This window comes from Oryza glaberrima, chromosome 2, assembly GCF_000147395.1.
Source record: "Oryza glaberrima chromosome 2, OglaRS2, whole genome shotgun sequence".
NCBI lineage: Eukaryota > Viridiplantae > Streptophyta > Magnoliopsida > Poales > Poaceae > Oryza > Oryza glaberrima.
This window is the reverse complement of record NC_068327.1, coordinates 23,433,444-23,460,944: the sequence shown is the minus strand read 5'-3', so window position 1 is coordinate 23,460,944 and position 27,501 is coordinate 23,433,444. Positions and strand designations below refer to the sequence as shown.

General features: G+C 41.9%; 4 protein-coding genes and 1 long non-coding RNA gene across 6 annotated transcripts; 3 read left to right on the top strand and 2 right to left on the bottom strand.

The window, feature by feature from the left end:
• Nucleotides 1–228: 228 nt before the first annotated feature.
• Nucleotides 229–3,594, bottom strand: LOC127762876 (pentatricopeptide repeat-containing protein At1g79540). The gene is made up of 2 exons (XM_052287403.1): nt 2,544–3,594; nt 229–1,717 (listed from the first exon to the last, which is right to left on the bottom strand). Exons 1-2 carry the CDS (start codon nt 3,534–3,536, stop codon nt 659–661), a joined length of 2,052 nt encoding a protein of 683 aa, XP_052143363.1. The 5' UTR covers nt 3,537–3,594; the 3' UTR covers nt 229–658.
• A 1,138-nt stretch (nt 3,595–4,732) lies between these two features.
• LOC127764813 (histone-lysine N-methyltransferase ASHR3-like) lies at nt 4,733–13,951 on the top strand. 2 transcript variants are annotated; one of them, XM_052289734.1, is made up of 11 exons: nt 4,733–5,344; nt 6,679–6,825; nt 8,022–8,183; nt 9,174–9,200; nt 9,907–10,024; nt 10,144–10,243; nt 10,831–10,924; nt 11,424–11,472; nt 12,284–12,455; nt 12,553–12,633; nt 13,390–13,951. In XM_052289734.1, exons 1-11 carry the CDS (start codon nt 4,862–4,864, stop codon nt 13,760–13,762), a joined length of 1,806 nt encoding a protein of 601 aa, XP_052145694.1. In that variant the 5' UTR covers nt 4,733–4,861; the 3' UTR covers nt 13,763–13,951. The 2 variants fall into 2 exon arrangements, with proteins under 2 accessions (XP_052145694.1, XP_052145693.1); XM_052289733.1 differs by having other exon boundaries at nt 4,734–5,344; nt 11,424–11,502.
• Nucleotides 13,952–14,601: 650 nt separating this feature from the next.
• On the bottom strand, nt 14,602–16,189 carry LOC127764814 (S-adenosylmethionine decarboxylase proenzyme-like). Its single transcript, XM_052289736.1, has one exon. The coding sequence runs from the start codon at nt 16,033–16,035 to the stop codon at nt 14,848–14,850; it is 1,188 nt and encodes a 395-aa protein (XP_052145696.1). The 5' UTR covers nt 16,036–16,189; the 3' UTR covers nt 14,602–14,847.
• Nucleotides 16,190–20,063: 3,874 nt separating this feature from the next.
• Nucleotides 20,064–24,190, top strand: LOC127762008 (uncharacterized). The gene is made up of 3 exons (XR_008015344.1): nt 20,064–20,186; nt 22,117–22,215; nt 23,787–24,190. It is a non-coding gene; the product is annotated as an uncharacterized LOC127762008 (long non-coding RNA).
• Nucleotides 24,191–26,413: 2,223 nt separating this feature from the next.
• LOC127762608 (cytochrome P450 734A4-like) lies at nt 26,414–27,111 on the top strand. The gene is made up of 2 exons (XM_052287094.1): nt 26,414–26,625; nt 26,718–27,111. The coding sequence occupies exons 1-2, from the start codon at nt 26,414–26,416 to the stop codon at nt 27,109–27,111; spliced, it is 606 nt and encodes a 201-aa protein (XP_052143054.1).
• The last annotated feature ends 390 nt before the right edge of the window (nt 27,112–27,501 follow it).

Genomic DNA, 27,501 nt, shown 5'->3' with positions numbered 1-27,501 from the left:
TATTTCAAAAATGAATGTTGATTCAAAGTGTGGTGCGCCTGTCTAATCTCTCTATTCTACGAATCCTTTGCTCAAGATTTACACCGCGTTTTTTTACACGGATTTACATCGTGTTTGCTCCAATACTACCTACCATAAGAACAGAATAAATATATACATAGACAGGCTGATACGGGATGGAATGCTCATAACTTAGCGCATTAGTGCATCTGCACCAATTTCACAGTGTGATATAATTTCATTGTTCATTAAAATGTAAACATTTATTTGGTGACAAATGCCTATGACAGGGAAGTCATAACTGATATTTGCTAAGATAAATCCGATTGTTGGCACAAGCACAACCTAGATATCCAGGCGTTACAGTGACTAAAAGACTTATTAAGTGTGAGCATGCAAGTACAATTGATGAGGAAAAAAAATCCCGGCAATAACAACAGGACACGCGGCCATCTACTTGTATGAATCCATAGTTCATGGAGGCATCTTCAAAATGAAGACATCTGATATCAGATCAAACAAAACCAATTGAAGCCGGAAATTTTTTTTGCCGCTTCAGTTCGACAGAATTGGCTATGGCGTCGTCAGTGCTACTTCAAGATTTTCAAACCAGAATCAGTGCCTGAATGGCAGCTGATCACTGCCAACGGACAAAGCCTTAACCACGATGCCTACCAGTTGGATGAACACCCCCCCTAACCCCAAAACTAGCCTTGACCCCAATCTCAATTGTTGGTGATGGAACAAAGCCATGGGATTTCATCATTTTGAAATATTTATTGGCTTCTTCCGTGAAACCCCCTTCGAGAAGGCCTGCTATAATCCTCTCAAAATGATAAGCCTTCAATAATTTCTTCTTCTCCTCTAAAATCTTGAGGGATTTGCGGGTTCTCTCTTCCTGTTGTGACTTTGCGTACATATCAGCAAGGAAAACATGCATTTCCAGGGGTTCCTCTCCAGCCTTTCTAATCTTCTGCACAACTTGTTCAGCCTCCTGCACTAGCTGCAACCTAGACAACCAATCCAGCAAGACAAGGTTTGTTTTAACTCCAGGTTTAAGTCCATCCTTCTCTAACTTCAACAGGAAGCTCAGAGCGTGGTCCAGTTGGTTCTTCATCATGTAGGCAACCATCATACCAGCAACGCAACGATCATCTGGTTCATGTCCAGAACTCCTCATCTGCTCAAACAGGGTATATGCTTGGCCAACGTGACCACCCCGTCCATATGCTTCTATAAGTGATGTGTATAACTCTGGCGTGAGCTGGAATCCAGCAAGTAACATCGATGTTTTCACCCTTTCGGCTCCATCTATCATGCCACGCTGAGCAAATGCCAGGATTACATCCATGAATAGTTCCTTTGTGGGTTTGATCGATCTCTCCATTTCACGTAACAAATTTTCTGCTTGTTTTGGTTCTCCAGACTTAAGATGAGCTCTGATCATTGACGTGAAAAGCTTCATATCTGGTGGGAAGCCTTCCCCCTTAAGGAATTGAAATGCCTGATTGGCTTGTTCAAGATTCCCCACCTTGCAATACATGTGGACTAAAGTGATGGATGTGACGACATCAGGTGCAATACCATTCTCTTTCATTTTACCTAGAATCCTTTCTGCGTCTTCCACATGATTTGCTTTAGAGTGAAGATCGATTAACTTAGAGTAATCACGAATGGTTGCACCAAAGGATTCATCAGCCAGCAGAATTTCAGCAACCTGTAAATTACAACACAGCATACATGTGAAACTACAAAAGAGATTTCAATGTAAGTGGATGGCTGAAGGCTTTCTAAACTCAGTGGCAGTTGGCCAACTTTACAAAATGCAAAGTACTCCCTCAATTTAAAAATAATGGATTTAAATGCCAATTGTCCACAAATTGAAGTTTCATTTCCATGTGAACTAGCCTGACCACGTTAAATACAGCTGAAATAGTCATAGGTTACAGAGAAAAGTTGGTACAGAACAACTATCTCAATCATGGGAAAGCTGGACATGTAATAGCAGTCTATCTGATTATGCTAGTAGCTAAAACTTAGGATTTCAATGGGAGACGAATGCAACATTTGCACTATTCCTAAATAGGCAACAATCATGAACAAATATCAGATAACACATCTTATTGTTTAAAATCTTCAACAAAACGCTGAACAAAATTAGTGGTCAGAAGATGCATTTTGGAGAGGGTGAAAGTGAGCTATATCTGATACAGAAAGACTATTACATATATTGATGGTTCCTTTATCGTCAAATACTATAAGTCAACAAGTAATGTGATGCAAATGGCACAGTTCATACTGGTCAACCTAAGCAAGCATAATCAGGCCATTTTAGTGCAGCAGCAAAAGCACACTTCAAACTGATCAAACCAAGAAATCACATAATCAGGGTATTTTAGCGGTTAGCGCAGCAGCAAAAGCACCTAAAACTAGAAGATGTGCCATGAAAGAACAAGGAATTTTACAACCTGAAAGTAATCTACTTGACTAGCATGACATACATAAGGCACAATAGTAGAGCCTTCAAGTAAAGGATATATCACCTTGAGATACAACTCAACATTGCGGGCTTTAAGACGCTCGAGCAGCGCCATCCAGTCGGCACGTTTCGGCAGCAGCTCCTCCTTCCACTCTTCCATGGCAGGCGCCGGGTCTCCTTTCCTCGGATCAACCGCCATCAGCTTCTCCTCAGCCTTCTTCGCCTTCCCTTCTATTGGCTTGGCCTCCTGTGGCACAAAATGCGCTTCAGCCTCGGCCGCGCGCTCCACAACCTCACCCCACGTTGGGTCCGACAAGTCCAACCCATGTATCTTGAACTTGATCTCCCCCTTCCTCTGCGGCAAGGCTGCGAGCCTGGGCGGCGGGAGCGCGACAGGGTTAGCGGCCGCCTCGGCCTGGGCGCGCATGTCGTCGAGGCCCCGGTAGAACTCGACCTCCTCGAGCTTCTCCCGTGCCCACTTGAAGCGGAGCTCGCGGAGCATCTCGCCGCGGATGCCGACGTCCGACGCGAACCGCGTCATCTCCTTCACCTCCTCGCAGTGGAGGTAGCCCCGGAGCTCGGCGCGGACCCGGTCCCGCTGCATCCCGTCGCGCACGGCGGCGCTGACCTCCCACACCGCCGCCCAGAGGTCGTCGCTGAGCTCGACGGCGCCGCCCTCCTCCGGCTCGACCCCGGTGAGGCGGCACAGGACGGCCTCCGCCACGAGGCGGAGCATCTCGTCGAGCACGTGGCGGGCATGGGTGGGGAACGCCGCGGCGAGGGTCGGCCGCAGCGCGGCGACGAAGCGCGCGAGGAACTCGTCGAGCAAGGGGTCGAGGGCCGGCTGCTGTTCTTGCTCCGCGTCCGCGTCCGCGCCCGCGCCCGGGGTCAGCTCGGACTGGAGGATCCGGGAGGCGACGGGGGGCGGCGCGTGATGAGGAGGCGGTGGGGGTTCCGCGTGGAGGCGGCGGCGGAGGGGCGGGAGTGGGGCGCGGGCGACGGCGAGGGAGGGGAGGAGGCGGCGGGTGAGCTTGGAGAGGGAGATGAGGGCTCTCATGGTGGCGGCGGCCGCGCCCGGTGGTGACGGCGGCGGCGGTGGGCAGTGAGGCGTAAAACCCTACCAACGCAGGAGGGGGGAGAAGAGGAAGGCGGGGAGGGGATCGGTCGATCTGGACCGTCGATGTCTCCGATCCAACGGCTACTCGTTGTTGCGGCGCGCTCGTCGGTCTGTCAGCGATCAGCAGCCTTGAGAGCAGGTACAATAGGAGGCTATAAGCCAGCTGTAAACATATTTTAAAGATATAAATGAGAAAAAAGAGGAGTAGCGGGCTATATATTTGTAGCCAGCTATAGCACGGATTCAAAGACACAGTGTATGTATGACAAGTGGGACCAGATATTAATAGTGTAGTATATAACTATTGTATGAATAAGCTATTGGATTGGCTATAGTTAAATTGAAGCTAGTAGTTGGCTATCCTATTAAAGTCGCTCAAATGATGATCTTTTGAGTGATCAAAAGGACACTTGGTGGCTACATGTAAATGTTGCTGTTTATTGAAGGACGAATATAAATTTGTCAAAAAAATTCATCTTATTTCGTCCGAAAAGAAAATTATCCTTTGATATGTTGCAAATCAAGTGAGAGCAGCGCTAAAAAAAGAATGGCAGTAAAAGTACTAAAGGTGTGATGATGAAATTATTAGTACATGACTCAACCTAACATACTTCAAATCTTCACGTGTAAAAAAACACAAATGGGTACACTTTGAATTTGATTTTAGTAAGGTTAGAAATTTATAATAAAGTGAGTATAGTTCAAATGGTTAGATTCCTTGTGATCAAGCTAGCTTACCCAAGTTCGAGCCATATACTGAACATGAATGCTCGTATTTACGGTTGAATATTTTCATTAGTAGGTGATATACCTGACAACATCGAGGCATTTGTGGTGACTTCGTCAATATCAAAATATGCCGTTCAATCTTTCGGATGTGCTTCTAGGTGTAGGATGCTAGTCAGTCTTTACCAATCTTAAGATATACTAGTCAGTCTTTCGGATGTGCTCCGAGCACCCGCGTTTGTAGGTGAAGTAAAAAAACAAATTCATATCAAGTGAAGGGTCTATTCGCAAGTTTGAGAGAAACGAATTCCGAATTTTCAAGCGGACCACTCTGCAAAAGCAGCACGGGGAAAATTTTCACTCACGAAAAAATTTTCACCCCCAAAAAAACGTTGCGAGGCGCGGCCGCGCGGGGGCTCCCCCCTTCTTCCCCAATTCAGACCTCCATTCCCCCCATTCCCTTCTCCCCCTTCTGCACGCCTCCACCCACCTCCAATGCCCTCCAAACCCTAGCCCATAACCCCTCCCGCCTCGCTGCCATGCCAGATCTGAGCACCGTCTGCCTCCCCCTCTCGCCGCAACCCCCCTCCACCGCCGCCGCCGCCGGCGGGGAGCTAGCAGGCGAGCAGCCCGCCGCCGCCGCCGCCGTCACCACCGCCGCGGCGGCGGTGTCTGCGTCGGCAGAGGCGGAGGCGGCGGGGGAAGCAGAATCCGCCTCCGGTGGCGACGGCGCGCCCGTTCTCCCGGTGGAATGCCGATGGAGCGGCCGAGTTCGCAGCTTCGCGGGCGCTGGCGAGGGCGCGGGCGCCGCCGCTGTCCCCGCGTGCCCCGCCCCGCGCCGCGGGGGCGGGAAAAAGCCGTCCTCCGCGCCGTCGCCTTTGTCCACGGTGGCGACCGCGCCGGCTCATCCATCGGGTCGGCCGTTCGATGAGTACGTTAAGGAGTGGAAGGCGAAGAAGGCGGCGCTCGGCGTGCCGGCCGGACGCTGCGAGCTGCCTTTCCTAACCGGCGCGCCTAAGGCGGTACGCGTTTTTCTTTTGCTCGTAATGATATGCTTTGATGTAGTAACAGATGCTTGAGCTTACTTAGAACTTTTGTTTGAACAAACTGAACTGTCTCTTCGTGGGAATGACGAGTGAAATTATGACTTTAGAAGTGATCTAGTGGTTTACAGGGGCAAAATTGAGTAGATAATAATATATACCATGTGGGTGAGAAAAAATTGTAACCCTGATGCTTAGACTGGTAATACATTTTTAGATAAGTAATGCAGCAGTTTGAAAACGTATTAGAACATTTGAAGTTTTGAATGTGTTGGTTGTGTCCTTGTGTTTTGCAGATTTTATTTCCTCTAGTTCTAAATTCTTAGAAACATTAGACCACACGAGCTCGGATTTTTGTATATTTGAATTTTGAACAACCATGTATTTTAAGCATTTCCTATTATCACATTAGAATGATATGGGTAGATTGGTCATAAGACATACTTCCGTATTATTATTTATTATACCCTACAAAGTCCATAAGGACAATATTTTTTGACTGAAGGGAGTAGCACTGCAGTAGCATGCAGTATGGAGGTGAACACATAAATTTGACACTTTTGGGTCCTCCCACACTGGTGTGCGTGCAATGTCCATTAAATGTCTTGTCATCTTGATAACTTCAAATTCCATACGATTCGTGTTCTGTCAGGTGGTAATCAGAAATAATGTGGATAAAAAGTAGTAGTGCTAACACTAGATGTTCGATGGCTGACACAGAAATGCTAGAATGCATGAAGTATTTATCCGTGGGGCTATGCTTGATGTTGCTAATATACTTATGATGTGCTGAGACATGTGTTTCCGCTATGCAAATTTGTGTAATGTTCAAGCAGAAGCATTTTAAAGTATAAAAAACCAAAAATTTAATACCGCTGTAATGTTTGGTCACTTTGGTGCAAGAATCAGTCCTTTTTTGGGAGGAGTTTCCTCATGCATTTTGTTTCCCTCATTCGGACTGCTAACTGCACTCAATGCCAACAATAGGACTGGAGATATGTGTCCGATTCTGAATGTTTATGAAATGCCTGGTTGGAGTTCTGGAAACATTGTATGAGCTGACACCTAGGTTTCTATTATTGCTTGATGCTTACATCCTTACTTAATAATTATCAAACTTTTATGTGCGTCTGCCTTGTTAAAACAGCAGCTCATTAATAAACAAATGTCAAATTGATTAATGAAGGGACTGTTTCCTATGATATTCTGTGTAAATCCTGCAGTAAAAGCAGGCTTACATCAACATCAGCACTAGTTTTTGTTATTGTTTTTTTGTTTGCTTAGCAGCTCATGCCATGTTCATCTCTGCACAGGTTGAATGTCGATTATGTTCTAAGATTATTCATCCTGGAGAAGAAATAAAGTGTTCGGTTAGTAGATGTGGAGAATTGTTCCACCTGAATTGTGCAGCAGAAGATACCACAAATTTCATTGCTGAAAGCTTCAAATGCCCTCAACATGTAAGCTCCAATCTTATGAACTGGAGTGTGCTCTAGTATGTGCTAAGTCTCTCGTGCACATAAGGGAGCATGTAAGATTTTACTAAAGAACCACTCTAAATAAAAATCCACTGCTGAAATTTGTAGGCTTCTCTGGCCATCTTATTTAATTTCATAACATTGATAGTTGTTACTTTCATGCAATGTACAGACAGTACAGCTGTGCATTATTTATTGTTTTGAGGCCAAGGGATGCAGTATATACTATCACACCTACGGGTAATACATACTCCCACCATCCTAAAATATAGCTACTTTTAGCGTTCAATAATTGTCCCAAAATATAGCTACCTTTGTACCTACTCTCTCATCTCAACCAATCACAACCATCTCTCATTTAATGTCTTCACCTACTTCCTCATCTCAACCAATCACAACCATCCCTCAGTTTATTTTACTTTTCTGCTTGATACCCATGCCCAACTCTAGATGTCATTATATTTTGGGACGGAAGGAGTATATTAATACTGAGTCAAATTCTGTGTAGTTTTAATTGTATAAATCTATCACATGTTCATGGCCAGCTGGGCAGTACAAATTTATGCAATATGTGTGGGGGAAGGAACATATATTTAAAAGTGAAGACTTAATTATGATCTTCTAACTTTCAGCTGGTCTTGTTTGTAGAACATTTTTTAAAATATCCTATTTTAGCCCTAAACATTCAATTTTGCTCTATTTTGTCCTTTTAATGGAGAAAACTTCAATCTAATGGGTCCCAAGTCACCGACCATGCATCACATATTCACATGTGTTCACACCACATGCCAAGGCATGGAAGGCTATTTTTTCAACTAAGAGCACAGGAGGTTTTTTTTTTCTTTTTCAAATTAGGTTGTAATTTAAGGTGCTGGAGAATACCTTCCAAATGTTCATGTCCTAAAACAAATCAGAGCTCACTGGTAGCTGCCCAAACAAAAGTAATTTGTGAAGTTAAAAGTAGAGTATTGGACATTTATCAATTGTCCTTCTAGAAGCTTCCCTAGAGTGTTTTGTCTGTAGCCAAGGAGAGTTGCTGCAGTCCATGGTGCTGTTATGTTATAAGCCTCTTTTCTCTCTCTCTGTTTTTTTTTGGTGTTATGTTTCACTTCTTGCTCTTGGATTAATAGTGATAGTTTTACTTGAACTTGCATTAATTTAATTTTATCTCCAATCAGGGCTGTATGGTCTGTAAGCAAAAGATGTTTTTTTGGCGTTGTGGACGGTGTACGGTTGCAGCACATACAAAATGTGCACCATGGCCAGTAATTCATTTAAAAGATGACCAAGGAAGTGCTATCTGTTGGAGGCATCCCTCTGATTGGCTCCTTCAAAATGAGGTCTATCCTTTTACCCTTAAGATTGACCACTTTATGTTGCTAGATGCCCCCCAAAAAAAAATCTAGTACAATATGATATGTTCTCAAGATTCAAGAAAAAAATGGGTGTAAGATTAAAACTAAATTGTTGGAACATACTTTTTTCTCCTTGGGTGATGTTCATTTTCATTTTTTTATCTGTGCAACAAAGCTATTTTGTTTTACTGTATGCTGCATTATTTTAATGTCGATGACAATTACTGCTTTGGATGGATATCAAATTGTCTTTATATATAATTATTTTCTCACTTGTGCTCAGTGAATGTAAGACATGTTTTCCAAGTTTCTTTCTTGTCGCTTTAACCTCTCTTCTGTTTTAACTCATCTTATCCTGCTTATATAATATTGTTTGATCTTGCTAGAAGTTATTTACAGTATTAGTTCTTTTTCTAGAAGTGTTAATGCTTTTTTATAAATGAAAAGTCTTAATCTTCTTTTTTTCTCCATCTTATCATAACATTGCTGGTATTCGCTGGGTTCCTAGGGTAAGCAAGCTAGTGCAATCACACATGAATGCATCAAAGTCCTTTTGGTGCAGCTGTGACACTGAACTATCATGATCCTTATTCATCTTTCACTGATTCGTTTCCGGAATTGTTTTGATTTCATCTTCTCTATAATTTTTGTACTCCTTTCAACTACATGAAATGATTGTGACACTATGGTTCCGTTCTTATTAGTAAGGTTCATGTGTAGCATCATTTTTTCTATTACTTGCTTTTAACCAGAGGTTAACAAACTTGTTTCATGGTTTCAAGCCCAATGCTGATGTCTCCATTACATTCAAAATTTTATCCTAATTTGGATTGTGGGAAATTAATAAAACCATAAAAGGTTGCTGTTTAAGCTAATTCTTTTGAAGAATACTTCAAATAGTCATTTCATATGCCTTCTTGTAATATTTGTAATGTTTGAAGTGTCTGACAGGACTACTTTGTTTAATGGTGGCAGAATGCTGACTTGACGAACAGCATAGAGGTTAGTGTTTGTATGATATAACTCCATTCTTGCTATATTCTCTTCTATATTTGTTTCAATTGCTTTTAGATAAAGCCATAGTGCACATTTCATAGCTAGTCACCTTGGAATACCTGGATGGTTCAATTATAGGCTTCTGGGCATGTTTCTCTTGTTTTTTTGGAATTCTGCTAAAGCAGTGCTCCCCCTATGTCACAAGACAAATGGTATTTTGGGATGTGAATTTTTGCTTCTTTTTTTTTTTACTTCGGCTGATATTTGTGCAGCTATATATAGGATGCCACATATTTTTATGTTCATTTGTAATTTTAGTACAATATACTCCTGCTCTGAAATGTTTAATGTTGGTTAGTTCATTTGAATGAACTAACGTCATACAAAAAGAAACAGAGGGAGTGTTATAAAAATTTAGTTAGCGAGGCTGTAATGTAACTTGGAGACGAAAAAGATGAAAACATCAGTTAATTTATGCCAGGAGGGCTATTTGACACTTGCTTTTACTATACACCTAAAGAACATCAGCAGTGCAATTGAAATTCATGAAGATTGGCGAGGAGCATATTTGTTATACTAATGCTATAAACCCTTGTAAAAGTATTTCAGTGTTATCTCATTCAAACAAAAAAACATTTTTTTTCTTCAGAAGATGAAGTGTGTTGCCTGTGAAATGTTTCTTCATGGCCACACTGACATGTTTGTTCTGTAGGAAGTATTTTGCCGACTACCTGTTCCATATGTTAATGAAGACTTCAAGATTGATTCAACCATCAGGGATTTCACTGCAGCTGTCTGCAAACCACCACACTTTACGTTTATCAGACGCAGTATCCTTAAGTAACAGTTATAGAATGAAGCCTTTAGCTATTACATTTTCTATAATGACCTTCGTCTTTGTCTGCTTTTCATCTCGACATATCCTATTTGTTTTCTTGATTTTTAAAAGATGTATATTTAATCAAGAAAAAACGTCCTGATTCTCGCGCGGAAGCTGGGTGCACAAACTGCAGTGCTGATTCTACGTGCAAAGATGACTGCGAATGCAGGTAAACAGTCTTACTTTGTCAATACATTTCATACAGAAGTTTTCATGAAAGCTTTAGTTTGATTCGTGCACAAATTCTTCGTTGCGCTCTAAAGATGGCACCAATGTCCTCTTCTAACAAAACAGGGTGCATGTCTCAGCATGTAGCTATGTCCTCTGTTCTTTTTACCTGTATTTTTGTACATTATGTATGCTGGGAATTTAATGCCAAATTTATCAATATCATTATCATATAATGAACTAGTCTTAAAATGTTGACCATGCATTCAAGGACTAGTAAGACTGGATACCATTTTTCCAATTTGTTTTAATCAAATGTAGCCTGACATTTGTTTCTTCAAAATATCATTACGTTACGTATGTGTGAAGGTTGCCATTGTTGTTTTCCTATATAAATCTTTATCTGCTTTTGATAGCTGTACTGCTGTAGCTAATGCTACTGTAGCTGAGGGTGCTTTAGCATCTTTTTTGCCACTCATTTCAACCACTCTCTTCTGCCATCCAAAAATTGCCACTCTCTCGTTACCACTCTTCTGTTGCCTTTTTACATGTTTCTCTGAGTTCTAATTTTTTCCTGCACTTTATCAGGGGCCTTTACATGAGTTGTTCCAAGAATTGCCACTGCTCAGATATGTGTACGAACAAGCCATTCCGCAAGGATAAAAAAATAAAAGCTGTCAAGGTAATTATGTCCTGCAATTTTTTTCTTGATTTCGTTAAGGACATCAATTACCATTACATTCTTCCTTACCTGTGTAACTCTTTCGGCATACATATAAAGTTGCATGCTGTGATATTATCTGCCGTAACTTTTTAAATTTGTCAAGTTCCTCATTTGTCGAAGAGCCTGTGCTTTTAGCTACAAGTTGTATCATCATGGAACAACTAACTTACTGATTACATTATTTGAATTTTACCTAAACTTGGAACTGAGCTTCAAACGTTGATGATATCTAATAACAGAAGTATTGTGCCAACGACTCAAAAGTATTCAAGTCCACAAACCTCCTTTGTATTGTTCTTTAATGTAAAATGGCATATGGCTATGATAGTGCTGTTTGAAGTTGTCATGCCATCAAATGTAGATTACTTTCACCTTCTGTTGACACCTCCGGGCACCATCATTCTTCATTTGTTAGGGAGAATAAGTCTGTAACTGCAGCAACTACTTTTCTGTACAGACAAAACGTTGTGGATGGGGTGCTATTTCATTGGAGCCATTGGAAAAAGGTGATTTTATAATTGAGTATGTTGGTGAAGGTACAAGTTACTCTACCATTTAAACTTATATTATACAAATTAGCATATTCTTTAGTAAACTGTATGCATGTCATTGTGGAGTCACATTATGCCATTACAGTACAATCCAAATTTCTTGACATGAATATTTCCTGAAGATAAATTTGAAGCAACTTATTGGTAGTTAGCATGAAAAAGCCTGTTTAGTCATTGCATCTGTTTAACAGAAAAGGTACCTCAGCTTTAGATGAAAACTTATTATATTAATCTGAAAATTGGATAACGAGTGTACATTTTGTTCCCACTCTATTTTATAACATAACATAGCTACGAAGCCTACAATTATGAACTATGGCAGTTCTTGTTGCCACTTATTCTTGTGACCTTAGCTCTTTGTGGTTTTTATTTTATTACTCCCTCTGTCCTAATATGTAGCTATTTCTAGCAGTCAAAGTGCATCCTAAAATGTAGCTATTTCTCTACCTACCTTTTCATCTCAACCCATCATAACCATTCTCCATTTAATTTCTTCACCTACTTCCTCTGCTCAACCAATCGCAACCTTTCCCCATTTAATTCAACCTACTTCTCAAGAAATGCTTCCATTTTGGGACAGAGTATGTCTCCTTCACTGTTTTTTAGTTGAGTTTTATGGCGCTGTGGGATAGCATCGTATTATATCTTTCTGGGTTTGATTCAAAGGCTCTTAGCTATTCTCTGTATAACTAATTACAACAACTTAATGCTATGCTCATCTGTTCTTTTCAAATGCTTTTCTAATGTGTTTTAAACATTATTCCAGTCATCAATGATGCAACATGTGAACAAAGGCTTTGGGACATGAAACGGCGAGGTGATAAACATTTCTACATGTGTGAAATCAGCAAAGATTTTACAATAGATGCAACATTTAAAGGAAACACGTCACGTTTTCTGAACCACAGTTGTGATCCCAACTGTAAATTAGAAAAATGGTAATGCCATCTTTTTGGAACAGAAAAGCTCTGTACTCGGTGTTTGTGAACAGTATGAAATGATTAATGTTCCTGATTGTCTATGTGGCTTGTCCAGGCAAGTTGATGGTGAGACAAGAGTTGGTGTTTTCGCCTCTCGTTCCATCCAAGTTGGAGAACACTTAACTTATGACTACAGGTATGTGCAAACAATAGTTTTTCAAACTATATTTTTAAGGATCCTAAGTATTCTTACTGAAAAAGGTATAATGAATACATTCTTTTGATATGGAGATATAGTTCCTGCATAGAGAAACTGCTTTCCTGCAATCAGCTATGGTTAACCATGATTTGAAATATATGCATATCTAGTGGAGTATATGTACATATGTAAATTCTAGTGTGTGAACTAGAACCTTTGTACTATTATTGTGTGGCATGTAGCTTTTACATCCACATTATGGGCTCCGTGAATGACTTGGCAAGAAAGAGAGAAAATTTACCTCGTTTTTTGCACGCATGCTTCCCAAACTAATAAACGGTGCTTTTTTGGTGCAAAGAACATATATACGAAAGTTACTTTTAAAACCATATTAATCCATTTTCAAGTTTAAATAATTAATACTCAATTAGTTATATGCTAATGGTTCACCTCGTTTTGAGTATCTTCTCCTCCACTCAAACGTTGTTCACTTGCTTCCCACTTCCTCTTCTAGATGGTGAATTTCCAAATCATGCTTCGGTAGCAGAAACACCACGATTTTTTTCTGTTATTTTCTTATGAAACCAATTAGCATTTGTATTTAGATTAAAATAGCGTTATTATGTGGGAGCGTTGAAACGGTGACTATTCTCCCAGCCCACACGAAGAAAGATTTTTTTTTCTTCCAGGAGTCTTGTGAATAATAATGATTTTCTATGAGCAACAGTAACAATAGTTCACGTTCCTTTTCAGGTTTGTGCATTTCGGGGAGAAGGTTAAATGCTATTGCGGGGCACAAAATTGTCAAGGTTACCTGGGCAACCAAATAAAGAATCCTACGCAGCGTGCTCTCGCAATTGCAGCATTGGAGAACGAGTGGCTTGAATCTTTGAAGATACAACAGGACACCTCTGCTTCAAGACACAAACCGATGACACATTTGTTACCCTGGACCAACTGTATAGAGGTACCATTTAACTTGAGAAGCAAACGGAAAATAAACCGGATATGCTGGGGATGCAAAAGGAGGAGATCAGCCGTTGCCGTTACATCTCCAACAAGCATACAAGCGTCAGTTACTGAAGCTGCTGCTGCTGCTGCTGCATCCCTGCCCGCTTTGCCATGAAGTGGCAATAGCTGAAGTCGCTTCTCATCTGTATAATATAGGATGACACATTTCTCACATGAAATTGATTTTTGAACGACGATTCTTTTGCATTGCTCCTCCCCACCACCACCAAAACTCCCTGTTGTAATTTGTTACAATATTCATTTGATTACATAGTTTGTTTAATTTACAGTTGTTCGCTGAGAATACTCGACTATCTCATGTAATCAATGTTGTGCTCCAACTCTCGATTGCCTCAGCCCTCAAGTTGAGGCGAGTACATGAGGGCTATTATTGTCTTAGAGAATCTTATACTATTATTTTGACACATTCCTTCTGGCTAGTGACAAAATATCAGAAACACGGAGAAGGCACTGGTACAGAAGAGTATATCAGATTTCAACATTCATTCACTCAACATTTCTAGATTGACACTGAAGCATTTCTTCGTGGAAAGTAACTGCATTTGAAATAGATCAAATCAACAAAGCAGGGGTACCTGTCTCAGTCCCTGTTGCAGAACCACTTGGATCACTGATAGGTGCAGAACAGTGATAGGTGCAGAACAGAAGTCATATTTGCCAATTGCCGTAGTGTTCGTACACAGAATCAAATCAGCGTACAAAGTGCTCAATTCATTGCCTGATAGCAACAAATGCAGTCTCAATCGAGTCGAATCAGATTCCCATGCAAATCCAATACACAAGATGTTTTGACGGTCCAATAGACATGCCAAGAAGTACCTATCATCCATCACACAAGGGAAGAAAAACAAGCATCTTGACAAAGAAATAATGTGCCGCCTCCCGCCTCCCACCATCACCAGAATACTACCACACAACCGGAACAAACAAAGGGAGTGACAATGCCGACATTATTATAAAATGACTTGTATTTGATATTCGGATACATTTTGCTCACTGTGGCAGACAAAGCAGACCACCTAGAGCCTTTTTATTCAGAATATATGCAAGATAATAAAGTACATTGGTCATAGCATATAGTAGTACTATATGAATAGTCTGGCTGGCTGCTTCACAAAGTAACAGAGTGATCGCTATTGGAGTTTTGAGTATTCTTTAATCTTCAGTGCGCTTCCCTCATCAGCAGCTCCTCATCTTCTTACCCTCTGTGCCATCTATCTCCTCGACAGCATCGTCTTCCCAGTAGAGAGCCTCCATTTTACCAGCTTTCTCCGTGTTTTCATCAGCAAAGCAATGCAGAACAGATCGTGGCGACCCGGTGGCGATTTCAGCAGTAGCAGTGAAGCTCTGGTAAATGAGCAAACCCCCAGAAGGCAGCTCCTGCTCAACCATGTTGCTGCAAGAATAGGCCCCGACATCCAGCCCCTTGGCCCAGGTCCCTGCATGGTTGTGGCCACCGAAGATGGTAACCGCAACAGAGAACTCCGACGGGCCAAAGCATCTCAACACCCTCTTGACAAGGTCACCATAGGCAAGGGAAGCAGGGTTGAAGCCCATGACCTCGTAGCTGGCATAGCTGAAGCCATCCTCAGGAGTCACATGAATGGTTGAGAAAGCAGGGCCGTGGATGGCATTCATGGAGTAGCCGCAGGGCTCGAAATCGAAGTCGCAGACTTCCATCTCTGGGATGATGTCAGAGATACCTGAGAGCTTGGTCATTTCCTTAGCACATGTTGTGTGTCCATCAGCAGAAGTCTTGAAGAAGACAGAAGCTTTCTTCTTGTCCAGCCCAGTCATGCACATCTCAAGAGTGACCACAGGTTGCTCCGGGTGCTGGGTGGCATAGTAGACATGCCACTTCTGCCCTGGCTTTGCAGGATCTCCAATCACGTATGCGTTGCCACCAGATTTGAGACCGCCGAAGTAGCGGTTCAGGACTGCAACCTCCTCAGAGAAGTTCTTGTGTGGAGAGGGCTGTGCTTCAGGAAAAATGAATGTCCCACGAGAGTACTTCACAGCTTCAAGTGGCAGAGATAGCTCTTCAGCAAGCTCAAGAATCCTCGGAATGGCGAGCAGGAGCTTGGTAGTCCCACAGGTCTTGATCACAATCTTGTATGGGTACACAAAGAGGCTCGATTCAGAAAGGACATACGAGTCGAAGACCTCATTGGAGAGCTCAGACACAATGGTGCACCTCGCCAGATCAAGAACAGAGTCAATCTGAGCACGTGACAGTGCACGCAACCCCCTGCCATTGGGGTCAGCAAAGACAGGCGCCTCGGAGAAAGTGATCTCGAGGCGTTTCTCATATCCCTCAAACCCGATCGCCGAGACCGGTGGAGAGTCAGCAACTGACAGGACTGCCATTGTTTCGAAGGACGATGCCAGAGATGAGGAAGAAAGGAAGCAGGACTGATGACCTTCCCGGTCACTGGGAAGCAGCTAGCCAGAGAGATGTAAGAAAGCCCAAAACGAGAATTCAGAGGAGTAACTAAACTACTAGGTCAAGGTAGCCAAGGGGGCTATCAAGAGGGCTTCCTCGCGCACTGCAAGAGATGAAAACAATTTAACATCGTGAGCAACCAATCAACCGCCAATTAGAGAAACAAACTAGTGTTCAGTTGATTCGATACATACGTTGGAGTAAGCAGCAGAGCGGAACTTCTTGATGCCGCCGGCAGGTCGGAGGTCCTCAATGCTGTAGCCGAGGGGAGCTTCGTACATCAGGGAGGAACGACTACTGCTAGACTTCTTTTTGCCACCCTTGGACTCCATTAGTGCATCAATTTGTTGACTGCAGAGAAGAATTAAAAGGATCGATGAGAATCTGCAAGACTAGGCAATGCAACAGATTGTCTGATGTCAAAGTTTCAATTACTAAAGAGATACATTCATGTTTCATCAACCGTATGAACTGGAGGGAAATTTCAGTAATTCGTTCTGAGTATGACTATTATTTGCAAAAGCATAAGAAATTTCAGACTCAAATAGCAGATTGTCTTGTCATCAAAATCTTCGTTGCTTTTGAGACACATTCATATTTATCAACCATATGAACTACACAAAAAAATCACCAATTCTTTTGGACTATTATTTGCATAAGCATAAGAAAATTCAGACTCGAATCATATAACCAAAGTCTTAATTCCTTTACATTCATGTTTCATCAGACATATGAACTGGAGCGGGACAATTATTTGCATATAACATAAAAATTCAGACTCAATTGAAGAATATTTCAATCAGCCACCTGTGGCTAACAGAAGAGATGAGATCGAAAATTTCGACTAAGTTTTGACATACGAATCTATTACGATATAGATAACTTATCATACATCGAGCACAAGGGGATCTACTCAGCAAAAAATCATAAACAGAATAACACGATATAGATCAGAAAAGAAAAATATGAATTCAGAATTACCATTCACAAGACTGAGTGATTAAATATTATATTTTGACGCCAACAAAGGAAAATACTTCTCCTACCATTCGTACCGAAAATAACTACTTTTCATAGATCATCTAACATACTAGATCAAACAAACAAACGAAGTACTAGACAGAACATCAAGAACAGGTCGCGCGAGATCTTGCAATTCCTTAAACAAAGGAAAATACCTTTCCTACCATCCGTACCGAAAACAACAACTAGTCTTCACAGATCATCAAGACTATAGATCAAACATAAAACAAACGAAGTAACTAGACAGAAGAACACCAAGAAGAACAAACAGGTCGCGCGAGATCTTACAATTTCCTCGGAAATAAAGTTACGATTCCCCGCTCCTCCTCGTCGCAGATCGATCTCGAACCTTCAGGGAGAAGAAAAAGATCTCCCCCTCCGGAAAATCGGCAGCGCTCCTCTCCCCCTCTCTCCTCTCGGTTTCTCTCGACCACGAGACGGGGAAGAGAAACAAAGTGTATGGGAATACCAAAACGAAACCATCCAAAAGATGAGGCTGAGAAGGGGAGGCCTTCCCTTCGCCGTGTATTTATAGTGGGGTGGTGGTGGAGGCCGCGGGGGAGGAGGTCTCGCGTGCAAAGGCGTGGTTCACTGGACCCGCGCCGTCATGTGGGGCCCACCTCGCGTGCCGATTCCACCGCCGTGGGGGCAGGGGGAACCCGGGGTGGGCTGTGGACCGCGTGCACGGAGTTTTCCCTTTTTTTTTTCTTTTTCTTTTCTTCTCTTGCCTTCCAGGCTGGCTGGGCTGGCGGGCTGATTCTGGACGGCTCCCTCTCTCGGTGGGTATGACAGGTGGGGCCCGCACGAGGTGCTGGGCGGGACGCGTGGACAGGGGCGCGTGGAAACGCTCGCGACCTCGCGTTCGCTGGATGCGTCGACGAGTCGTGGGGGAAAAGAATTGATGCTCTTTTTTTCCTTTTTTTGCGCGGCTATTTCGGAGGAGTCCGTAGTATAAAACGTGTTGCTGGATGACGTGCTTATCTTTTTTTATAGAGAGAGAGAGGGAGAGAGAATTTTTTTTGTTAGAGCTATATGACGTGCTTATCTTCATCCATATCTTTTTTATGGTGCTGCTGCGTCATTTGAAAAAAAAAATCATGCGTTTGCTTTCTTTTTATTTAATTTATATCGATTTGAGTCATCGAAGAAAAAGACGAAAAAGCAAGTTTCCTGGAACGACCCAGCTTTCGGCCGGTCTCGAAACTTGCGTTGCACGGATCATGCCGTCAGTAAGTAACGGAGGCGTTAGGTAACATCGGATTACATCGTGAACACGCTTTCTAAACTGTTAAATACAATCATTTTTATCCAAATTTTCTATAATAAAGTGGCTTTACAAAATCATATTAACTTATTTGAATTTTCTATTTTTTTATTAATATTTAATTAATCATGTGCTAATTAGTCATCAGTTCGAAACTATAGTTTGAAACCGCACGCGACCTAACAAGGAATAAGTTCATTTTGAGCTTCTTTGGCACAGCTCCAGCTCATGCGCATCTCTCCTAAAGCTCAGTTAAACAGTTTCAGCTCCACCTAAAATAGTAGTGTAACTGGGGTGGAGCTGGGTGGAGCGCTATCACAAAATAAACTAGAGAGGTGGAGGTGGGTTTAGGCTGCTCCACAACTCCACAGCAAACTTAACTCCTTAAGCTAAATTTAGGAATTGGAGTTTTGCCAAATAGGTCCTTTAGGTCCCTTATGTTGACATTGTAAACAGCAATACCAAAAGTTTTGAAACCCCCCCACCCCCTACCAACTTGTAAAATCGGTTAAATTAGGCCCTCCGACGGTATAGATGGCTGGTTTCGCTAATATGACAAGTTGACCCGATTCACTTATGCTGACTAGGCGTTTGCATGGGAAAAAAAAAACAAAAATGATCCCACATATCATGCTCACTCTTCTCTCGTCCTCTCCCCCACCCCCAATTTTCTCCCCATCTGCTGCAAGCAAGCAAGTTTTAAGCAGTTTACAGGTTTTGTTATAGCTTGTAGGGTTCACCAACACCGCACACGACGAGTGTCATGGTCAGTTTGGTCCCGAGGACGACACGCACGATCAAGGGGATGCCGACGCATGCCGCAGTGGCAGCGCAAGCGGTCAAACCCAGACACGTCACGAGGGTGGGGGGAGAAGGTGGAGGTGGATGCATTGTGATCGGCGAAAAGGGGATGGAGCACGACGGTAGACTGCAAGGTGGCATGGCCGAGGATGACGAGGACGCATCCGTTCTCACGGGAATAGGAGGAGTGCATCATGGCACGACGCGGAAGTCGTAGGCAATTTGGTTCTAGAGTATGGCGGCCTGCCATGCTTTGCGTGGTAGTGGGCTCGCGTTGTTCCTGCCATGGACTCTCTCATCGCGAGCAGATAGAAAGAAGAGTTTGTGTGCCGTTATTGAGGCGGCGATCGCGATACCAGCATCCAGGCTCGATTGGCTTGGCGGCGTGATCCTTCTAGCTGCCGTTTGCTAGAGATGGAGAGAAAAAGGCGAGAGAGGAGGGGGAAGAGTGAGAATGACATGTGGGGCTCATTTTTCCTCATGTAAGCGTTTAGTTAGCACAAGTGGGTCGGGTCAACCTACCACATCATCAAAACCATCCATCTATACCTCTAAAGGAACTAATTCAACCCGGTTTTGTAAGTTGGGTGGTCAAGATTTATAATATTGCGGTTAAAGAATGTGATTTAAACTCGACATTCAGATGAGGGGCATAAAGTGAACTTATTCCGCCTAACAAGTCCAATGGCATATCAAGCCCACCAACACACGTATCCAAGAAAAAAGCCCACCAACATAGCGGGATGGACCATCGCTCCTTCTGGGCTTATTGGGCTATACCCAATGGGCTCTTCTGGTCTGTAAGCCCATCAGCTACAAGAATCCAACCCCCACAGGCCTAAAGCCATGGAGGCTGGCCGCGGCCCACGCCAGTTTCGCCCACCAAGCACCGCCGCGGCCGCGGCCGCCTCCTCGGCGTCCCGCCGTTGCGCCGCGCGACGCCGGCGGGTAACCGGGCGCCCCGCCTCCCCGGAGATGATGGCCGAGGTGCGTACGCGATCCTTTCCAGAAGCTTCCGTTCCATCTGTGGAGTCCCACACCGCCCGCTCCATCCCATTTGGTACCCGCCGGCTCGCCGCCATTGTTGCCCCTAACTAAATCCGAGAACCGGGGGGATCATTCTGGAAGTCTTGGTCCTGCGTTGTCAGGGGTTAGCAGCGACGCGGAGGCTGCGAAGAGGGGGATGATTATTGCAGGAGGGTGTGGTCGTGTGCGGTTTATCGATCTGCGGCGGTAAGTAGGTTAAATTTAGTACTAGGAAATTGGATTGCCTCATCCTGTGGTTGCATCATTGCCCCCTGGGAGGCTGGGAATTTTGCGCCTGTCTCTCATTTTACACTCAAGTGCCTGCGCACAAATCTTGTCAGGGAAAAGCTATAGTAAAATTCCATGTCGTTGGGTGCAAGGAAGAAGCAATAATCTATTTAGATTGATATGGCAGTGAAGCTTCTGATCTAGTTTATTAACTATAGTGTAATCTCTCTATGAATGGGTCTAAGTTGGAAGGTTTCAGTTGAAAATTGGAATATTCAAGTTGAAAGTTTTGAAGTTTGTGCTAGAAGCTATTTTTAGATACGGAAATCCATCGGTTGGCTAAATTAGTGAATATTCTGCTTCCTAAGTTGAAATAGGGATATTTAATAGTTTGAATGCTCAGTTTGAAGTGTTAAAGTTTGTTTTGCAAGCTCAGCTTGCTAGCTGAAAGTTTCACATGTTATATAGCCTTATAGGTATTCTTTCAGTTCTTTAGAAATTTTCACTAGTTGGTAAGAGTTCTCTTTTGGTATTGACATAATAGAACAATGATAATTCCTTCACTAAGTTGATTATTCTGATTCGCATTATATGTCATGGCAGTTTATTATTTAAGAGTAGTCTGAAGCTCTTGAAGTATTTCGAAATGAAATTGCAAATGCTCTATGCTTTGTTCTCTATCTGTTTTAACATTTCAGACTGAATTGCGTTTCTTAGGGCCTGTTTGGGGGAGCTTTAGATTCTGAGAAGCAGCTATTTGGTAGCCAGCTTCTGAGAATCTGGAAAAGCTCTGAAACCCAGCTTCTCCAGCTTCTGGCTTCTTAGTTCATTTTTCAGAATCTGTAACTACAGATTCTGTGGACTACAGATTACTGCCTACAGTAATCTGTAGACTGCTTGGGGCAGCTTCTAGCAGAAGCAGCTTTTGGGAAAAGCTGCAGCTGGGTGAAGCTCCCCCAAACAGGGCCTATGTCTTGCTTATCAGTTCAGTTTGTTCTTCTCAATGTTTCCGGTTGCAGGTAATTTCTGGTTATGGCAGTTTAGTGTCATCATGATTACTGCCTACAGTGCACTTCAATATTTACCACTGCATGTCTTTCCTAATTCACACCAGTGGAAAAATAAATTTACCTATGATAAATTGATTAGTGAACTGAAATCTGGTGTCTATTTTTTAGTGTGGTTAATTTGATAGGCCTATCCTAATACATTGCGCCTATGTCTTTTTAATGAACAGGAATCTGGTATCCAAGTGTGCTTAATTAAACAAACCAATCCTAATACATTGCATTGATGACCCATTTACTCTTTCTGAAACTTTACTGGCACATATAAACACTTCATTTCATTTCCCCCACTTTTTACATCACCCTTCATGACCATGTTCTCATTCATACAACATCTTATTCTGTTGTATTATCTATTCTCAATATTGCTAATAAGTTCCTTCTTTTTTAAAATCTTCAGATTTAACTGAAAACAGCACCTGCTGACCTCTGCTTTCTGACAACAAACTAAAACCAGGCACTGTTTTACTGGCTATATTGAGTACCACATGTATAGTTTGCCACAGTGAGGCCTTAGCAGTTTCTCTGTGTTTCGTACTTCAACTTTTTTTTATTTGAAAATAATATATGTCCTTACTTTCTTTTCTATAATGAAGTTTGTTGGCTTCAAGTGTTTTGAGTGCCAAAGGGGACGATACACTGGTGCCTCTGAGAAATTTGTGAAGTACTACAAATCACTTTACCATGGAGAATGGGTGAGTACACTGCTACCACTTGCCATTTTAAACTGTTGTGGCAAACGACAACTTATTCAGCTAGTATCAGGATAATCTCTTTTTTTTTCACATGCATTATTTCTGAATGCAAAACATGTCAGATATCGACTTGGGTACACAATACCAATGATAAGGCCATATAAAACTAACAAGCATAGTTGTTTCCACTTACCAATTAACACATGACTTGATATCAGAAATTTGTTAAAAAATAATGGTGTTTCCTTCTGTTGATCTTCATGTTATTCAGTTAGTGTGATGCTTAAGAGCGGATGTATTAGTGTCTTCTCAAAACTCTTTGTTGATTAAACCTCACTGGATGAATAGTTTGCTGGTGTCCGGTGGCTTAGGGCTACTTTGGTTTGCTACCATACCAAATTTTGCCCTACCAAAATTTGGTAGGGTAACAAATCAAGTACTGTTTAGTTTTAAAAAAAAACAAATCAAGTACTGCACTACCAAAACGTTGGGGTTTTGTTCACATAGTTGTCTCTCATAGTCACATTTTGGCATCAAATCAATTCTACTCTTCTCAACTTTCCTCTACCAAAAATTTGGTAGTCCCAAACTTGCCCAAGCATTGGGCTTTGGCACTACTAAAAATTTTAGCAGGTTCTCAAACCAAACCAGCCATTAGTTTTCTGCAATCAGCATTCATTGACCTGGCCCGGACAGTTTTCTGCAATTAGTTTATCATCGTCAGCTATTTTTATCTCCTTGGAAATATTCTCCTCGGTGACTGTGTCTTTGCACCTTTAATAGTCAATGTGCGGGTATGTACTTGCACATGCGAATAGTGGCTTGAGCATGCACATCTAATATAGGCACTTACAGTGTACACATTTACCCTCTCTTCCTTTATTATTGACCTACGCATTCCTGCCCTTTTATTTTCTTCTCCATGCACATTAAAACTATGTAATGTAATGTCATTCTCCTAGAATATTACGATTTGATCATTTGAATAAACCAAGATGCCACACACCCGTCCTCCAGATTTCTTGATTGCAGTTGATTCACTAGTACTCGCGACCTTTTTTATCCTCCAATGCATTATTGAGTTCACCCCAGAAGAAAAAATTACTGGGCATCATCCATGCCGATAACAGTTAACACATAGAGGAAAATCAAGTTAACAACTTTGCTGCTGAGCAGTCTGCAATTAATTGGTAATCAAACAGCGGTTTGATGATGGGAGAAAAAGAAAATGTTTGAAGGCTAGTAATGAATCTTTTTGCTTTTATTCCAGAAGCTAATACGAGGTAATGGTGAAACGTTTGTTTGTGTCCATTTATAGAAACTCATTTAAACAATGTTGACATGATAAATATTGGAAAAGATTCGAACATGCTCAGGAAATTGTATTAACTTTGACCAAGTGTTTCACTTTCCAGCATGAACACTGAAATTTTTGACATGACCTGTTTTCACTTAAAAAAACATATTACAGTCTAGCCTGAGAAAATCATGTTTTGTTGATCTGGTGTGCTTCTGACTGTGTTATTAAAACTGGAAGCAATATCTCTGAACTTTCAATTTGGTTTGTAAAGAATTTGACTGTTTACTGGAGGAGGTCGAGGAATGGGATGAATAAAGGTAGAAAAGGACGTGTCCCTTTCCCGGACCGCTGCAAACCTTACCCTCCCTGCATAATCAACTCGTTGATCAAGCTACACTGTTCCATTCTGGATTTAGTGCGTCGATGCTTTTGTCCTGTGTTCTTCATAGAGTCGCTGCAAAACTGTTAGTGATGCTTTTCTTTATGTTGGCCTAATAATTGGCTACAGTTACTTCACATGTGGTTTTCTTTGGACCTCACTTTATTCGCATATTGCTGAATTGCATTTGCATTATTTCAAGCGTGCAACTGTTTCATCCTGTACTATAACCCTTTATGTCATCAAGAAGCACTGTACTGTAATTGTTGGGAATTGTAGGACAATGATTACGTATTGTCTACTCCCTCCGTTCAAAAAAAAAGACAAACTCTGGGTTTCCGTGCCAACATTTGACTGTCTGTTTTATATGAAATTTTTTATAATTAGTATTTTCATTGTTGTTAGATGATAAAACATAATTAATACTTTATGTGTGACTTATCTTTTTAATTTTTTTCATAATTTTTTTAAATAAGACGAACGGTCAAACATTGGACACGGAAACTAGGGTTTGTCTTTTTTTCGGACGGAGGGAGTATGAATGTAGTAGTGCACCATTGATGAGTTTTTTTTTCAAAACTCATCATGGTGAGTTTTGAAAACGAGCTTCTTGCTTGCTGTAAGTATAGATTTTCTTGAAAGAAAGAGTCGTACGTCTCCAATATATATAGAAAGTTTACGGATTCACGACTAGGGATGAGAAGGCTCCCGTGTGCCAGAAACACCTGGTAACATGCAAAAAACACACACGGTAACAATGGTACTGAGTGTCAGTACACGGTAACAAACATGCAGCGGCTTCATTGATTTACCGTGCGCACTTCTTGGGTGTTCTATGATTTTGAACACGAGATGGCCAGAACCATCTATATATAGTGTTTAGATATAGCAGATTTCTATGGGTGTGTTTAGTTCACGTCAAAATAGAAGTTTGGTTGAAATTGAAACGATGTGACGGAAAAGTTGGAAGTTTGTGTGAGTAAGAAAGTTTTGATGTGATGGAAAAGTTGGAAGTTTGAAGAAAAAGTGGGAACTAAACCAGACCTATATATGGTGTTTGTAATTAATAATCACTTCATGCTGTTCTCCAATTCAATGAGCTGAGAGTTATGAATTTATACAAATGTCTCGTAGTTATAGGTGAAGATATCTATCTATCTTTTGGTGCATATATGCACAATCTTTTAGTTTGTGTAGTCAACAGTATGGAAAATATTTTCCCTTCCACGATAATATATGAGCAATGTCAGCTACCAAAGTGTTATATCCTGTTAAACTAAAGAGCCTTGTCAACTAGTATGGAGTATATCTGAAACTTAATTATCTGCTTACATTTAAATTACAACTTCAAATTAAGACGTTGCTGATTGAGAAAAACCTGGCAAATCAATAGGGAATATTAAGGTTGTTTTCTTTTGAGGGGGACGTTGGGAACTCTTCCTTCTCAGCACTTAAAAAGAAACGATAGATTAGCACATAATTAATTAAGTGTTAGCTAAAAACTTAAAAATGGATTAATATGATTTTGAAAAAGTCCAAATACACCCTACAATTTAGATGAAAGTTTATTTAGCACTTTGAACTTTGAAACCGGACATTCAACCCCCTAAATTTTACAATATTGTACCATTTATATAACCTCCTAATTAAGATGGTTTTGCATAGTGGTTTTTATCTAATTTGCATATAAATTGGATAAATTGGATGAGTTTGATCACATGGCATAGACATTATATATTGGACACATATATTAAAATCTCCACTATTTTTTTCCTTTTACCCGTTTTAGAAAATTTTGTATAAAACTTACTATTTAGCAGTTTGAGAAGCATGCACGTAAAAATGAAGGAGTAGAAGTTTAAGGACAAATGTTACAACTCACAGAAAATTTATCATTAGTTTCTTTAAACATACTTTGGATTTTGATTTCACATTTCAAGATGGTGTAGAACACCATAATCTGAATAATCTCAAATTTTACAACTCATGTGTTGATTCATATTTGATGTACAAACCAATATGCTACTTTCTCTATCTTGAAATACTTGTCATTTTAGGTAGTTTAGCATGTATTAAAGTTTAAGAAAAAATAACATAGTCTCCCTCATTAAATGATAATACAGTATATGGTTATTAGAAGTGGTGTGGTAGTTAGAGGTATAATAGTGAGAAATTTGAATGGAAGATGATTGGATAAGAAGTATTTTAGAATAAATCTTGAATGTTAGAAAGATAACTATTTTAGAATGGATAAAGTATGTTTTTAGGCGGTGGTCATGTGTTAGCTTTAATTTATCTTCTCGATCAATTCATGTATGGATAGATAACTTAGGGCAAATTTTGCTACAAGACATCACGACTTTGCGGTTTTAGCCCACGGACACCGCACGAAGTGACTTTTGGGAAAGACATTCTCAAAAGTTGGATATTTGCTGGTGGATACCGCACTCATTAAAATAATAATTTTCAGGTGAGGAGAGACAAATCATGTGAAATGTCAAAAGTGCCCTTGGGCCCACATGTCAGATCTGCTATTCCTCTTTCTCAGGCAGCAGCAACAGGGAACGGCCGTGGCGCCGACGGCGGAGGAGGCCATCACGCATGCCACGTTCGGCACGCGCTCCACGTTCGGCCGCTGCTACTACTCCGGCCGCGTCGTGTTCCGCACGCAGGCCCGCCTCATGGCGTTCGCCTCCGAGGCCTTCCACAAGGTGCTCATCCCGGGATATAGGTAAACTCCACGAACAACCCAAAAACTTCCAAACGATTAGCCATTCTCGCCGAAATTGAGCTCGTGGTTGGCGTCGGAATTCAATCGAACAGGTTCCTGCCAACCAAGAACAGGATGTCGTGGGGCATGGACAGGGAGATCAGGCGCGGCCTAGTCCGGCTCATCGGCCGACGCAGTGGCGGCGACAACGGCGAGGAAGACGAGACCACCACTGAGCTCAAAGACAAGCAGGACAACGGCTTCAACACCTGGGCCACTGTGCTGCTCGCCGTGCACCCGGACTGGCAAGACCGCACCCGTGGCTCTCTCCAAGGCGGAGCAGTGGGGGGTTTCCGTCCGCTCGGGCGACACAGTGGGTGTCGCTGCGGCGTCCCTGCACGCGTTCCTCCTCGCCGCGGCCTCCGCTTGGGCGACATGGCGGCCATCCCCGCACGCGTTACTCCTCGTCGCCTTCGCAGTGAAGGTGGCGCTTTGGCTAGAGTGTGAGAGGGAGTTTGTTGAGGGAGAAAGAATATGACAAGTGGGCCCAGGGGTATTTTAGATCTTTTACAGTGTTCATCTCTCCTATTGACCCAAAAATTAATATTTTAATGTATGCGGTGTCCATCGGCAAATAACCATATTTTAAGAGTGTCTTCCCCCAAAAGTGACTTCGTGCTGTGTCCGTGGGCTAAAACCGCAAAGTCGCGATGTCCTGTAGCAAAATTTGCCATAACTTAGGGGTTATCTAGATCTAGGGGTGTAAAGTTTTGGCGTGTCACATCGAATATTATATAGCATATTGCATGGGGTGTTTGGGCACTAATAAGAAAACTAATTACAGAATCTGTCAGTAAACCGCAAGATGAATATATTAAGCCTAATTAATACATCATT